The sequence below is a fragment of the Myiozetetes cayanensis genome, unplaced genomic scaffold, assembly GCF_022539395.1.
Source record: "Myiozetetes cayanensis isolate MyiCay16 unplaced genomic scaffold, myiCay2020 scf1, whole genome shotgun sequence".
Taxonomy (NCBI): domain Eukaryota; kingdom Metazoa; phylum Chordata; class Aves; order Passeriformes; family Tyrannidae; genus Myiozetetes; species Myiozetetes cayanensis.
In genome coordinates, this window is record NW_026086604.1 from 142,535,166 (window position 1) to 142,552,008 (window position 16,843).

The 16,843-nt window shown below is 40.6% G+C and overlaps 1 protein-coding gene across 3 annotated transcripts in view; it reads right to left on the minus strand.

The window, feature by feature from the left end:
- DNAJB6 (DnaJ heat shock protein family (Hsp40) member B6) overlaps positions 1 to 16,843 on the minus strand; it is a 59,897-nt gene extending 43,054 nt beyond the window's left edge. For all 3 annotated transcript variants that reach the window (XM_050322704.1, XM_050322687.1, XM_050322696.1), the window contains exons 1-5: positions 16,739 to 16,843; positions 7,083 to 7,191; positions 6,237 to 6,346; positions 3,474 to 3,533; positions 3,061 to 3,171 (exon numbers count right to left, since the gene is read on the minus strand). In XM_050322704.1, the coding sequence (XP_050178661.1) occupies positions 3,061 to 3,171; positions 3,474 to 3,533; positions 6,237 to 6,346; positions 7,083 to 7,147 (346 nt within the window). In that variant the 5' untranslated portion in view covers positions 7,148 to 7,191; positions 16,739 to 16,843. The remainder of the gene's footprint in view (positions 1 to 3,060; positions 3,172 to 3,473; positions 3,534 to 6,236; positions 6,347 to 7,082; positions 7,192 to 16,738) is intronic.

The window sequence follows — 16,843 nt, forward strand, 5'->3', positions numbered from 1 at the left end:
TCAGAATATCAATTATAACCTGAGTAGCTTCTTAAGAAGTCACTACTTCCACAGAAAACTCATCAACAAGTTGAAAACTTCTCATTTTTAGAAGATAAATTCACTTATTCTTCAGGATAGAACTGCTCCACCAGTGTTTCAACACAGCAGAATCTACAAGGGTTTGAGTTCACCAACACAAGTACTCATGCCATACACACAATTCTACTGCTTGTTTCAGGTATTATAAAATGCACTACACTGAGCTGAAAGCACTGATATAGTCATGTTGTACCACCTTAAACATTCGTGTATGTGCAAAGACAATTGCAAACATTTTTTAATAGAAATCTGTGGAAAAAAAAATGTTTGGAGTTACAACTTCTCATGTTAGAGAATGTCTCCAGTATCTTACAGAAAAAAATAAAAAAAGAAAAAAGAAAAGGAAAAAAAAAAGAAAAAAACTGCTCATTTTGAAGCCTTCTGACTAGAAAAATTTCAAGAGCTTAAGTTCAAAATCCAAAGCATAACATAGGCTTTTAGGACTCTGGTCACTGACACTGCAACTATCTACATGAAGTAGAGAGACAGCTTAGAAACTATTAGTTTTCATGAACTGGAGTGCACATAACACTGCTGACAGTGCCAGAACCTTACTGGGTAAGAAGCAGAGCCTGAGCCTCACTACTTGTATCTTAAAGCTGACGATGACAGTGATTGATACATGAAGCAGATAACCAGCTTTTGAATAAATAAATCAATTTGAGTGTTAAGCAAGGGTGGGGGGTATGCTGTTAAGTCCACTGATGCCACAAGGTAAGATGTATCACACAGGAGAGGCTACAGCAGGAAAACTTTGTTTGAGTAGCAGGATAACTCTACACACTATGCTGTACAGCCTTCCTTCCAAGGAACCCTCAGGTTTTTTTAAGCCTATCCCTATTGTAAAGCAGAACTTGACTTCATGGCTTTAAGGTTAATCAAGAACACTGACTTTTTCAGAGACAGCAAGTTAAATCTCCTGCTAGTGCTGATGAAGTAAATAAAATCAAAACCAAGCAGGGCCCATGTCAATCTCCCACTGGTAGCTAGAATATGCCTCACCTGTACAATTTACTATAAAGATATTTGATTGAGAACCAACTGTTTTATCTAACAGATCTTAAATGAAAAAGTAAACAAAAGAGCTACACACTCTCTCCCAACTCCTCCTCCCTAGCTTCCTACTCAACATCTTGCTTAGATTTTCCTATGTTTTCTACCACTCAATCACAAAACCGCTGAGGTTGACAGGGACCTATGGAGTTTCCAATCCCCTGCTCAAAGAGGGACACCTGGACTGGGTTGTCCAAGATCGCATCCAGATGCCTTCTGAGTATCTCCAACCATGGAGATTCCACCACCTCTCCAGACAACCTGCTCCAATGCTCAGTCACCCTCACAGTGCAGTCGTGCTACCTTAAGCTCAGGCAGAACCTCTGTGCTTCCATTTGAGGTCACTGCCTCTTACTTTTCCACTGGGCACTACTGACAACTCAAGCTCCACCTTCTTTACACCCTCCCTTCCCAATGCACTGACAACTCTCACCCTGAGCCTTCTCTATACTGAACAATTCCAGCAATTCTCTCAACCTTTTCCTCAGGTGAGAGAAGCTCCAGCCCCCTAATGATCTTAGTGGCCCTTCACTGGACTCTATCCAGTAACTCTGTTGCTTTCACTTGGGAGACCAGAACTGGATCCAGTACTCCAGATGTGGCCTAACCAGAGCTGAGATCACAAATCTCAACTGAAATCATTGTTTAGTACTTCTTAAGATTTTTACTGTACTGCAGGCAGTGAAGAAATTGCATCTTGCCAGTTCAGAGCCCATTTCACTCATCATTATTTTCCTAGATGCTTCCTACAACCTCCCCTTTCCTACTTCTGATTTCTCACTGGATCCAACTGCCCAAATTCTGCTGCTTATCCTCTACTACATTCTTCCTCTAGCTACTCATCTAATTCCTCAACTAGCATTCTACTGCATTCAACTCCTTTTCTAATCCTTCATTAGAGTCATCCGACAGCTGATGATCCCTAAATAGTAAACCAGAGAAAGATAAAATTAAAATCTGAGTTGAACTAGACCCTTAATGCTGCCAAAGATAAAAAAATTACTTTTAAAAATATTAAAACATTTACATACATTATTATAGAGATTAATCAATATCAGGAAGAACAGGAAGAAAGCTCTGTTTTTCAAGTACCCTTCTTGCAGTTTTCAGCATGGAACTTTCTCGCAGTAAATACCGAACACAGGATCTGTTCTGCTTTATAGATCGGCACTTCAATTAGTAGAATATACACAGAGATTGTGTAAGAACTCCAGCACCTCTGAAAAGATCTTCACTAGAGCAAGCAACATCCCAAGTCAAAATACCCTCAGCACTAGGGTAAAAAGACTACTTTGACAACTTTATCACATATTGCTTCCTTTAATGAGCACTGCCTAAATGAAGCATCGAGGCCTCAAGAACTATTTAATCTGAGTCTTTAGGGGTTCTATACCCCAAGTAAACAAGTGTCATGAATTTGGGAGAGTGTCTAGATCATGGATGTAGCTGTTCTTATTCCGACACAAGAAAATCACTCCTGCTCTGACACAAGTCCACACTGACAGCTATGCTGTAAGTTATAGGTAACCTCTCCAGTTCAGAAGTTCTCAAAGCTTTATTTTTTATTTATTTAGAGATCAAAAGAAATGAAATTTCAACAGACTGAGTTTGCCTGCTCAAGTTCTTGAGAGGAAATTCCACTATATATTAGTTCCTTCCAACCTACATAGACACAGCAGCCAGGATTTCATGGTTTTGTAAACCAGGCTTTCCAATAAAACATGTATTGGCAAGCCAGATCTGTTCTGTACTATAAAATCAACCAAGAAATGGGGATGAAACAAAGACTTCAAATATAATACAAAATACCAGTTGTTTACCTCCTTTTCAGAGCTACTTCTAATAAGACTGCATTAGCTATATTTGTAATAGTAAAGTTTTAGGCACACTTTAGATGCACGTAACTAAAACCAGTGGATTACTTACCAAAGAAATCAAATGAAAAGGGGTCCCTTCCACCAAAAAACTCCCTGAAAACATCATCTGGGTTACGGAATGTAAATCCAAAATCAAACGCATTATCGTGATGATTTCCACCTGAAAAAAAAAAAGTTACATTTCAATTACCTTCACACGTTCTTACAAACAAAAAAGTTCACTCCTATATGGTATTTGAGTCATTTAAAAATATAAACAATTTCTAAAATTTCCCTTTCAGGTATCATTCAGGTTAAGTACACACAACATTTTTTATAACTGGTTCTCTGTTTTTAGGTAACAGTAATACCTTCGACAACACAACTAGAAAAAAATGTAAAACCGTTGTAATCTCAATTTTCAGAGGACTGGAAGATTCCACCAGAATAGAGAAAGTAAAGAACTGCTGGATGTCAACATACCTCCGCCTCCATTTATTAGGCCTTCTTTTCCATATCTGTCATAGATGTCACGTTTTTTAGCTACAAGGAGAAGTTGTACATCATGTCAGTAAACAGGTACATTTTTTTTGTGGAGGAAAAAAAAAAAGGACTTAGCTGGTAGTGTCAGTTAAACATCTTCTCAAAGCTCTTTTATTTAACAAAGTTCTGGCACATAACTGCTGAATGTTTATAATGAGGACTGCCAAGGCAATTTAGGTGCAGAAAGAACACACACTAAACTTCACTTACTACCATTTAGTTCTAAAAGCTCCAGTCCTGTTGTATGAGAAGAATTTTGGTATAAGGACAAACTTCACAAGGAAGTTTGCCCTTTAAAAGAATACTTTAAAAAGAATACAGCAGTCTTCTTCTTTACACGGGTACAAAGCTTTAAGGCTGTAAAGGGCCTCTGGAACTCAACCTGCTACTCCACACAAGTCTAATCACAAAGTTGGTCAGGTCTTGCCTGCATAAAGCCCTGAACTCATCAGTCTCCAAGAAAAGACTCTACAGTTTCTCTGAAAAGCAGTTCCAGAGCTCAAGCATTCTCACTGTAAGCATTCTCCTCCTTCTATCCAACTTACAAACCTTGATCATTACTTTTTCCCTTTTATTGCACAAGAACACGCCCATAGTGAGAGAGTTCTGAGAACAGAAGAACAGTGTTTATATGAGTGACTGCAAACCCCCTAAAATTAATTATAACCACTTCTTTTAGCTTAATAATGGAGAATGAAGTGATGTTACAAAATGCCATGGAAGGATGTGACTCAAACTGCTTGCTCTCCATTATTTTAGAAGGCATAAAATGACTATTAATCTCACTCCAGACCAGCCTTACAGTATTCATGAGAAAGAGGAGAAAAATGAGCTCTACATTACTGCATAGGATCAGATGGCACTGTTGCTACTGGAAGGGAACCTGAAGAGCTTAAAGAGGCAGATAGTTGGCTTACTCTGCTTGCAGTGCTGTGGAAGTATCAGCCAAAAACTAGTCAGGGCATCTGATTTTAGACTCTCAATTTTATCATGCTTTTCCCACTGGAATCTCTTCAGTGAAAGATGTTTTAAAATTTAAATAGCATCACTGAAAGAACATGCAGTTACCTCAAACAGATGCTGGAAACTAAACCACTTCTGACTAACAGGAATTAGAATTTTATATAATGGTCATCATCTCCAAATAACAGAAACTTGCAATAGGTTCACACGCACACAAATCCCCAAAGCTTGTTAAATTACCCATATTGCCTTTCTAGAAAGCAATTTTTAAAGAAAGGAGGTTAACCTACTCATCAATGTTAAAAGACCAAAGTAGTAAGGCAGATAAACTGTCAGGAGCAGGAAACAGCAACCTGAGGACTCACAAAGCCCAAAGTTCATCTCTTAAAATGTTACATTTTTGAAACCACAAGGGAAGTGTGTTCAATGATCACCCAATGTCAGTATTCTTTGCTTATGTAACCTCTTACAAAACTATTCTTCTGCCAAAAATCTGTCTTCATTCAAGCCTGTAATGGTGTCAGAAAATTTCATTAGGTCTGCAGAGGAGCTGACTGCCTCTCGACCACTGGGCTCAGGATTCTGGTATCCCTGCTGCACAAATGATTGTTAAGACACCACTAAGTTAGGATTTGGTCTCGATCCAAAAACTGGCAGCACTTTTAGATGTTTTAAAATTCTAGCAGTGTACTGTTTCCAAAGAACTTAAAGATCTGTATAACAATCAGACCAGTAACCTATTTTTATCTAGCTAAAAATTAGCTTAAGAAGGTTAAAGTACTCTAGAAGACAATGAACTAACGATAAATTAAGTTCTGTTTCTCCCATATCAATTAAGTATCAGAACCAAGCAAAGAAATAGTGTATACTAGACTGCAGCTCCATAAATCAGGCTGAACTCTGAGAGGTAATCTAGATGCCACTAGTGCTTTAAATATAGCTTTCCCATGCTCACTGTCTCAGGTGAAATCAAGGACACTTCAGAAATAGCATATAGACAGCTGCAGTCAATTATAGAGGAAAATAATCAAAGTAGCTTAAATCACTTTGTTATGATTCAGACTGCTTCTGCCAGAACACTGGCAGAAGTTAATGATACTCTTCGAGCAAACACATGGCTGAACTCTAAACTGCATTCCTGCACTACATGGGTCAGGCTAAGCACCCCTTTCAGAACACTTCAAAACAAACACTATCACTATCTGTATCACAGCTGACTCAATTTACGAAACTCACCCAAATGCAATCTGAATTTTCAGCAAGGTTTACAGTATGCTTGAGCTTTGTCAACACTAGTTTGCTGCTACAAGAACTAGAAGCAGTAGGCCCAACCATAGATACTCTAGGGCTGGTCTAGCCTGACTTACTGGATAAACACAATAATACCCTTATACTGATGGTAACATTGGCTTTCCCTGCTAAGATAAAATTAATCTTGGTATTCATAGACTTCTCTTCAGAAATTTCTGAAGAGGGCCTGCCAGACACAGAATTTCAATTTCTACAGTAAAACTAATTTGGTTACTCATCTAGAGAGTCCTGAAATTTTGTTTCAAAATTTCTGCTTATTCTGCCTTATCTGCCAGCTTCTTTCTCTCTCTCTCTCTTCTGAAAAGAAAGTAGTCAAGCTGGATAATAAATCAAAGTAACAATATCTCATCATAGCATCCTACATCAACATTTTCAGTCTGATACCCAGAATAGAGAAAGGCAATTCAAGAACCCTTTTAAAATACCTACCATCTGACAAAACTTCATAGGCCTCAGCTACTTGTTTAAATTGCTGTTCCGCCTCATCTTTATTGTCTGGATTTTTATCAGGGTGCCATTTTAGTGCCAATTTACGGTACCTAAGTGGAAGGAAAACAACAGATATTTTACTCTGAAATGATGGAATATGCTATACAGATAAACACAAAATGTTTCAAACAAGTTGTCAGGAATTAAAGTTTTTAGAAATTCCCCAGTGCTTTGTATCTTGCAACCAGACTGGTATTAACAGATTCTGCAGGCACACAAAGAACCACCTACTCAGATATGCTTTCAAGAAAAAAGGAGTCTGGTGTGCTTCAGTTATTTTGAAATTATTCCTGTGCATTTCTGGTGATCAACATTCTGGTGATCAACACCTAAGCAAAACATTCCAAAACATCTCTGCTGTGGGCTTCTCCTTGAAGCTCCATAATTATTCAGTACTACAGGCAACTATGGGGAGCATCATGAAGGATCTGGTACATGTGAAGCACCTGGTACAGTCAAAAGTTGATAAAGCCTCAAGAACACACCAATACCAGACTGTGGCATCACCTTAACATCAATGCCCTCTTTGACTGCTACACCTGCATGCAATTCCTTTCCTGAAATGAAACATTTTATGCAAATTGTCCATATCTACTTAGAGGGTCAAAGCGAAGCTTGCCTTTCGGTTGGTACGGAGTGTTTTACAGTCACACAAGATCACAGTTCAAACACTTGAGATGACAAAGTAGCATGTGCAGGAATTAGTAAAAGAACAAGGGAGGACAATGAAGTGCAGATCCAGAAACCATGTTTAAAATACACAACACACATGCCAGTGACACTTACGCTTTTTTAATATCCTCTGCTGAGGCATGCTTTTGCACTCCCAGAACTTCATAGTAATCCACCATGTTTCAGTAGGTGTCTTGTTAACAACAGCTGAGTCTTTCAAGTCCTGTAACAACAACAGTAACTTGTAAATGAAGCTTGTCCAGTGCTGTTACTTCATAGAAGTCAGGTAGGAGTCTGGAACCTTCTAGTACCAAACCTGATCTGAGAGGGACAAAATTCAAATGTTCCAAACCCCCAAAAATAAAAACGCTTTATTTTAGGTCAACAAATCAAGCAATTACTTTCGTTCTGATTTTTATGTTCTTTAATCCCACTGAAGCACAGTACACAGACACATGGGTAACCAGCAGTTCCTGGAACAAAACAGACTGAAAAGCCTGATTTAATCAGTATATTAAAAAGAATATGTGGGTCACAGTTTTGATTACATATTAATTACTCTGAATGCAAAAGAAAGCACGTATCATGTTCACCTAATGTCATCTATGACACCTACATCATGTCTTAAGCACATATGAGCAGAAACAAAGGGTCCTTTCTTCCACATCTGCTTCTCAGAACATTATTTCCACTGAGATGCTCCCTTCAGAAAAGCAATGAATGTGCAGGTCTTGGAAACCTAAAACTCCACCTATTGATTCCAGTAAGCCCTTCTTGTACTCAGACCTTGACAAAAAATTTGCAGGTTGTCAAAGCTACTGAATACCCTTTCCTTCCTTTGTGTTTACCAACAGAAGCACATTGCCAGGCAAGGTTGCTGCAGCTCCAAGGTTAAACAACCAACTCAAGTACAGAGCCACCTTCTGTTTCTTAGCATAAAAGAATAAAGTTTTCACAAGAGTCCTAAGAAACCTACAAAGTTAAAAGAAAAAGCAACTTAAATACTGAAAGTTTCTTGTTCCTATTAGAGAATAATTACAAGAAACATTTATATTTACCATTAGTCCAACTAAATGAGGACTAAGATGAAAGAATCTTTCTAAAAGTTGCAAGAATGGTTTCATGTCTTCCTGCAAAGGCTTCTTCTCTCCAACACTGTAACAAGTCTCCACTCTGGCAAAAATTCCAAGCACCTTTCCATCCTACCACTGCTGCTGGTTCCTTCCAAGTTTTACGAACAAGGAAACACCAACATTTTCCATGAGTTATCAACTTGTTGCAGGCAAAGCCACACAAATACACTCAGAACATAACAATACAGCAGTGTATTAGTCACATTTTCTTATCTCGTGCATCAAGAACAAAAATTCATTGAAATAACTTTCCCCCCAAGTCATTCAATATTTTTCATTTTAGCCCACACAAAGTCTCATTTTCCTGTTCTTTCACACAATTGCTGAGGGTACCAAGCATGATGTAGCCCAGTGAAATATTCTGAAATTAATGTATTGTACCCATTTTACATATTTCTTTCAACATCCTGGGACATGAACAGAAATGAGAGGCTTCCTTTTAAAATAAATTGGTACATCTTCAAAATATGTTGTTGCTGTAGGTTCAAGCTTAATTAACTTTAATTAGGGATGTGGTTACACACACATTTCCTCAAATGGCAAAACCAGTTTAAGAGATACCCTGCCATGCTGCCACCCCACTCATAACTACTCACAGACGCAAATGCACTGGAGGAGCTATCTGTGTTTAAAACTTGGGTGGTTTTAGCAATCTACTTAACCAAACAGTCCCACAAACACAAAATTAAAGTGCAGCAGGTAAACAGACCTCTAATTGACTTTGCCCTTTGAAGAAACCCCCACACCAAAAATATAGCAAGGGTATAGTTAATATTGTGACCAGTGTCAAAGGATGTTGGGAGACATGAATTAAAATGAACGTTGAGAATGCCAATAATAATATACCAACGGCAGGGTTGAATATGTAAACATACAGATTACCAAAAATATCCCAGAATATTTGCTATCAACTGGCCTCGCTGGTTTTGCTGTTTCCCACACAGGGACTAGAACAGCTCATGAACACAGGGAGGAAGAGCAAGGTCAGCGTGGGTTAAGTCTGTTATCAAATCCCACAGCCAACCCTTATGAGCAATAGCACATATGGAACATATAGTTACAAAAAGAAATCAGAGTGTATCTAGTATCAGTCAAGCTTCAGGCTAGAGGTCAGAGCCCCTCCTAACAAGAGGTACCAGCAAACAGCAGGAAGCCACAAGACAGGAGCACAGACCACAACACTAAGTGTTTTTTCCATATTCTCATTTTCTTAAATATAACACTTGCATTAGCTCTCCGTTCAGACACCTAGCTTCTAGCTAGAATAAGTACATAAGAAATAAATCACATCTTTTCCTAGAGAACTCTGTGCACACTGGTAGTCATACTGATTTCATCATATATTTAAATACTTTGCTGTTTGTTTAAAAACAATGCTGCAGTGTTGTTAACTTCAGACTCAATGCAGACGCCAATATATCCTAAATAACAGAAGTCTGAAGTTGGAACCAAAAACCAATGCTGAGGCAGCATGATCACCTCTCAACAGATGACTCTGACCCTAAAAAGCAAAACCCTTCAAGAACAGAGGAATTATGTGTTCCAAAGAAATGTTTGGGGCTTGCATATTCTGTCTTTAGTGAACATGTTATTGTTTAGTTTTTATTTGCCGCTAATACAGAGTCTGGAATTAAGACAAGTAGCAGCTCTCTAAAGAGAACAAATTGTAAATATTCTCCTTCTCCTAATCAAACAGTCATGTGACAGTAAGAGTTCATCTCTATTTATTGTTATTTCTATCTGCCAGTTACCATAAACCAGAAACTGTACTGCTGAAATTTTAGCTCTCATAGGAACTTTTTACTTGTACTTAACGGTTTTAGCACTATTTACATGAAGAAAATAATCTGCAGCTTTTTTGTTCAGCTTAATTTTTAAAGAAAGTGTCAGCTAATATTTAGCCCCTTAAAAAAACTTGGATCTTTGCTCAACAGCCAATAAGACTAGGGAGGAGAAAAAAACACAACAACAACAACAAAAACACACAAACAAACAAAACTAAATCACCCACACCCACAAGTCCTACTCTCCCCCAAAAATCTCAACAATATTCACAAACTAGAAAATACCTCTGTCTGCAATCTTTTCAGGACAAAATTATTTAAAATATTTACTCAAGGAAACAGCCACCATGAGCTTATAATAAACCAGAATATACATGACCATCAACTTAGACAACAGAAGATAACCAAATAAAAATTAAAAAATCAGTATTTTTAAGGCTAGCAGGAATCTGCATGGTGAAAATGCCTAGATGTTTCAAAGATGCAAAAAACCACTCAATTATCCTAACCAAAAGGACATTACAAAATCTTCTTCCAACACCAAACCTGTCAAACAATTTGTCTCCAAATATACAAGCAAGGCTCATTAATCAGGCACTCGGGATTTTTTCCAAAGCCACAAAGAAGCCAGCCCACATTAAACTAATTTCCCACCTCCATCCACACAAAATCTCCAAAGTCTCAGAAGAACAGATAAGCAAAAAATCTCCAGCTGAAAGAAGCTGTTTCATGGCCTTTGTGTTTGTAGTTCTTGTGCTGGTAACTGCCCTATGTTTGCGGTGTGCTATCAGCTACTCTAACTCCTTCTCTGGAGCATGAAAATCAAACAGGCAAATGTTTATGTGAACCAAAAGTTTCCATAGTTTACAGAGTTCTCAGTCACCACAGGAGAAGTCGGCTTTGTTCTGGCTTATGGAGCAGTGGCCCTGAGCACTCACACTGACTCAAGGCGACTGACAGGAGCACATGACCAGGCTGGACCCTCCTCGTACAGCACAGCCCAGAGCTCCACCACAGTTATCCTGAAATCCAGCTCAAACTCTCTTCACAGCACAGTCCTCAGCTACATAAAAGGCATGAGAAGCATTACAGAACATAGTTATATACAGAGCCATGTACAGATCATATGACAAAGAAAAGCAAAGCAAGTAATCAGATGCACAACCCGAAGGGATGACAAAGCAGCACTCCTAACTAAATACAGAAGGGAGGAAAGTAACCAAACAAGAAATTCTTAGAGCAGCCAGGACGGAATTCAGACAGCAAGGGGCATGCGACCTTTGCAGTCAGCTTAGTCAGAAAAAGTTATCTATTTCTGGCCATGAAGCAACGGGCAGCACAGAGAGTCCTGAAAGATGCCAGAATAGCTCCAGCTTTGTGACTAGTGCAGTCACCTGGAGAGCCAGATGGAGTTCCAAACTCCTGATTCATGCAGTTCACAGAAGCAGCCAGTCATCAACATCCTGTGCAAGTCCCACAGCCATCCAGTTCCTGGTACCTGCTGCTTTCGATGAACATATGTAAAGGACTGCATCCTGCTGGCAGTGCCAGAGGAACAAATACCCTGTTCTGACTCCCAGTTCAGCTTGAGCTTGAATCCAACCTACTCAACAGCAACTGAGCAACTCAGACATGTCTCCTGGATGTTAACAGATGATGCACACACTCAAGGATCCTTGGGAATTGTAATCTATGATTAAAAAATATGATTCTTCACATTCCAAGAGTTTTATTAGAAAGCAATATGTGAGCAGGATGTGATGAACTTTACACTCCTTGAAGTGTGCACACTACAGTCATGTTGGTGTTGTTCTGGATCCAAGGCCATACAAAGAGTTCCAACAACACACACACACATTTTCCAAGTTTTCTAGTATTTCTTCATTTGACTTCTACACAGCTAAGACACCTTTGCTAATCATTTTATTATTTACAGTTCAGTAAATTCAGACACATAGACAAACATTCTGTTTAGAAGTAACAAACTTCAGATGAAGTTCAGTCACTTCATTTGCTCAGAAGCTACAGATTTCAAATGCAATCTACGAACTTTAATTACTTGCCTTATCTCTCTAAGTTACCCATCTAAAAGAGGGTAAACAAAGATCAACCATAACACTGTTTGCCAAGGCCTCTAGGACATATTTGTACCAGTGGCTCAAGGAGCTCTCACTGGCTTGAAGAAGAAACAGCTCTTTAAGAAACAGATCCTGGTTATAGGACCTGACTTCTGGTGTCTCCTATGCCCTGACCAAAGCCAAATCTGACAGCATGGCTCTCAGAGTGAAACACTGCTCAGGCAACGATCAAACACATTTCACCCACCGCAACTCAGCAACACAGGAAGCCATACAAGTCCCAAAACCTCGGCCAAATCCCCCCAAGAAATCAAGATATCTATGTCAATTCTAGCAACAATATCTGGGATGTGCCATATGTAACTGAGCTGAGATCAGGAGCAGTCTCTTGACTGAACTTGCAAAGATCCACCGTGCCAGCGCTGTACAAGAGCTAGCACAAAAATGTCCACACTCTTTACTAGAAAATCTAAGAAGTATAAGAATTCTAAGAAACAAAAGGATAGTTATTTTAATTCTGATGAGATATTTAAACAAGGCACCAACATTAAATTCTTCCCCCCACTGATACGTGCACAGTGGCAGTGTGGACTAAGGCATATTAAAAACCTCAGTACTTTTAACTTGTACTTACCTTAGCTTAGAAAAGCTGTCAGAGTTTAACTTCACAGGTTCCTGAAATTTATTGTTTCATGGAAAAATGAAAATCTTACCATACAATTAAAATTAGTAAAATGTACTTAAATAGCCATGTTTATACTCATTATTTTAATACTACCACAGCATCCCCGGGAGATGAATCTAATAAAATGAACATTCCAAAAAGCTTAGTTTAATCTCACGCTTAGAACAAACATCCTGCTTCTATGTCAGAAAACAGGGTGGATTTGGATACAGTTATTATTACACAAGAGGATGCAGTTCATACAGGGAAAAGGTAGTTGTTGCTTTTTTACCTTGACGTTTATGTTCCATTTTAAAAAAGCCAACAACAACAAAACCCCACTACAACGAAAAAGGAGACACCGGTACAAGGCTCTCTCACCCCTTAAGGCAAGAAGGTACCAAGAACCCTGTCCATTCCTCTCCTCCCCAAGGGCTGCAGGACACAGCTCTGACAAGAACGACAGAACCTGGTCTGTTTGACTGCCTGGCACAAGGAAAGCCTGTAGAGGGCAACAAGTAAAAAACCATTAAAAACAGTGAACCAACAAAAACGGAAAACAGAGGAAATTCAAAATCTTCATCTGTGAAAGAAATGTAAACTGTCTAAGAAAAACAGGGAAAGGGAACTGATCAGGCCACCCTCACTCCCCTGGCTGACACTCTCCTGCTTATCCATCTGATCTCTGAGCAGGCCCTAAATCGAGGGAGACTTATTCACGAGCTCTCCTTAAAGCAAAGGAGCATTTTTCCAAAACACAACAACTCAGGTGTCCAAATTTGGAATTGTGTCACAAATATCTGCAACACTGGCACCCTCCTAAAACAACCATAAAAGGCTACTTGATACAAAATAAAAGTATTCCTATATTATTTTAAAAAATATACAATCTGTGTTTGATTGAACAATTAAAAATAGTGAAAGCCTCAACCGAAAGATGAGGCCCAGGAACTTTCAGCCAAATAATCACATGCAATGACATGATCCTTTAGGGAAAACAAAATAGTTTAAAGTTTCTACACACTTCCCCTGAAGTATTTTTGGAGTCATGATAATTTTATTCCAGGCAAACGGAAAAAAAAAGTTTCATTAACGCAAAGAGCAAGTTCTTTTTCAGAGCACTGACAGGCTGTCATAGATTCAGACTACATTTTAAGGTAGAAAAATAATTCTAATCAAAAGAATTAAAGTTTTAATAAAAACTGTTATCTGCAATGTAGACAGGAATGACTTCAGACTTATTATATGAGCTTCAAGATCCTTGTTAGGTACCGAGTCCTCACTAATATCAGTGGATTTCAGTATTTTCTGAGAACTAATAGAAAACATAATTGAAACCTACAGTTAGTAACTGGAGGAGTGAAATGTATATGCATGAATTATTTCTTCCCTAGCACTTAAATAAACAGAAGCAGAATAATGCTTTCATTAAGTCTAAACGTAAGAAAAATCTAACATCCATTCAAATGTATTTCATTCAAGAGAAAAAATATAACTTAAACCTACTAATACCCTCAATTACGATTTTATTTTGAATCTATCTTGAAATAAACAATCATCATACGCAAGATCCAACAAGTTTTGACCAAGCTAAGTAATTTCTCACTAATCCTTGAATCCTTATTCCTTGAACAAGACAAAGGAAATGCTGTTGACAGAAAATGCTTTCAGGACACGAGGCTGAGGAGGTTCTTTACAAATGCTATTAGAGAAATGGAGCACTTCCTACTTAAGGAGCACAATGCTAGAACATTAAACCTCACACGACTAAGATGAAAATTAAGGCAATGCATTCCCTTCAAAACATCCCTGTTTACACGGTAAGAAGCAGGAGGTGCTGCAGCCTGGAAGTGCAGTGCCCTGGCAGGACGAGCTGCCCCCCTGCACAGCCAGCGGCACAGGAGCAGCTCAGGCTCACACGGGTGGCTGCGCTCCGAGTTCAACCCGGTGTGACATTTCAGTCGATTCCAGGCCAGAACTGCGACGCCTCTGGACTCGGGTACAACACAGTCACCACCCTCATCCCCCGCGGACCTCACTGCAGCAGTGTGATAAGCACAGATGCGAAACAAATCAAAAAATCAGGTACTTCTTTCCCAAGGACAGTCCACACACTGTTAGGAACTACTACATCCTTGATGTTACGATGATGATTTAATATAAGTTGTTCCCTCTCTCCATATGCATTCTAAAACTTCTAGAAGATAAAAGAAAGAATACAGTAGTAAAGAAATGTGTGTATCTATTAAAAAGAAAAAAAAAACCAGTAGCAAAACACATTGGCCCTCTAACTAAAACTTCAGTGTTACAGAGGTGAAGCCCTGCATGCTTTCTTCCCACAGCCAGCCAAGATAAATTAGCAAACTGCATCAATCCAGGAAAGACAGGAGAAAATGCCAGAGAAAGAAGCTACTTGGATAAGAACATGCTGTAGCCTGAAAAAAAACAAGTGCTAAAAACACAACTCTGATAGAGAACAAGGGGAACCCTGAAGTTTACAGATAAATTACTATTGCTACTGCAGTCTAAATAGTGCTGCCAGTAAAAGTAGCAATTTAAATTTCTCCTCCACTACCTGAGATTATTTAAGGAAACCTAATAGTAATTTAGCTTCCATTTCCAACACTCTCTTATTCTCCCCTGAGAAGGCAGCACAGGAGACAAGAGGAAGGAAAAAAAGCTAGACCAGTGTTGAGCTACAGTTAAAATTTTAAGAAAAAAAAAAAAGTAACTACAGAGATGATCTATAAACGCATTTACTCACTGGGCCAAACAAATCTTCTTTGACAACATAATCCATCAAACTAAATGGTACTTTAACTACCAGGATCTTGATCATCAGCTGAACATAAAATCCCTAACTGGAATACAAGGATCTCCAAAGAGTAAACAAAAATTAAGGTCAGCAGTGACTGCATCCTCTGCTGCAGGACCGGAGAAGCAGAGCCTTGCTTCATTCCAGCTGTTCCCTCTGCGTCAACACCTTGTTCTTATCACCTTTTGACACTTTACACCCTGAAAATTCCGGGTTTGGTCCCTGATTAACTATGTAATGTCACCAGCCTGGCCACGTGCACATTAGCACTGTTATAAACTTAGTTTTTATGATGTTACTGCATCACTTTATTGCTATCAGAATTCAAGCCAAATCTGTTCAGGATTTTGAACAATCTTTGTTAGCACGGCTCAACCCTACAGCAGCCAAGGAGAGCTCCGACAGTAACACAGCTCGGAGTGTTGCTGCAAACATGAACGCTGGTCATAAATCACTTCCCAGCCCACTGCCCCCTCTGAAGTCCAGCAAACACTGACGGCAAAACACGTTGCTTACCTGCCAGTGTCAACTTTCAACTCGGCTCGGAGCTTGGAAACAGCGAGTTCAAAACACCCAACCCGCTGCCGACCTCACCCACAACAAACCTCGCTCCTGACCCTGCCCTGAGTAACAAACACTGAGCAGAACTTCACAGAACTGCGTCTATCAGAGAGGAAAACAGCGCGTTCAGCTCGAGATCATCCAGGCTGGAAGAGACCATCAAGCACCGTACCCCTTAAACCACTAAACCACATCACCGGTGCCTCTTAAACACCCCCAGGGACGGTGACTCCACCGCCTCCCTGGGCAACCCAATTCCAGCGCCTCATCACCCCGAACAGTGGGAAGCTGCTCCTGATGCCTGCCGGAGCCCGCCCGTGCCAGCGCAGGGCCGTTCCCCGCGTCCCCTCAGTGCGGGCAGGGCACAGGCACAGACACAGGCACAGAGCGGCCCGGCGGGGCCGCGCGGGGGGAGGCCCTTCCAGCCGCTCTGTTCAACGCGCCGGGGCTCGCCCGCACCTTCGGCAGCCGAACCCGCGCGGGGAAGCGCGGGCTGTTCCTGCCCTGGCGGCGACCGGCCCGGGACTGGGAGCCCCGCCGGGCCCGGGGTCTGCCCCGCGCCGCCGCTCCCGCCGCGGTGCCCGCACCCTCCCCAGGGCCGGGCGGAGGCCCCCGCGGCTACAGCCCCTGCCCCTCCCGCGGGCCGTGCCCGTGTCCCATTCCCGGTTCCCGTTCCCGGTTCCCATTCCCGGTTCCCATGCCCGTGTCCCATTCCCGGTTCCCGTCCCCGCTCACCCGCGCCGCCCCCTCCGCGCGGCCCCGCTCGCGCCGCTCCCGCCGGGACCCAACGGCACCGGCCGCACGCAGGAAGCGCCGCCAGCGCGCGCCGTCACTTCCGCC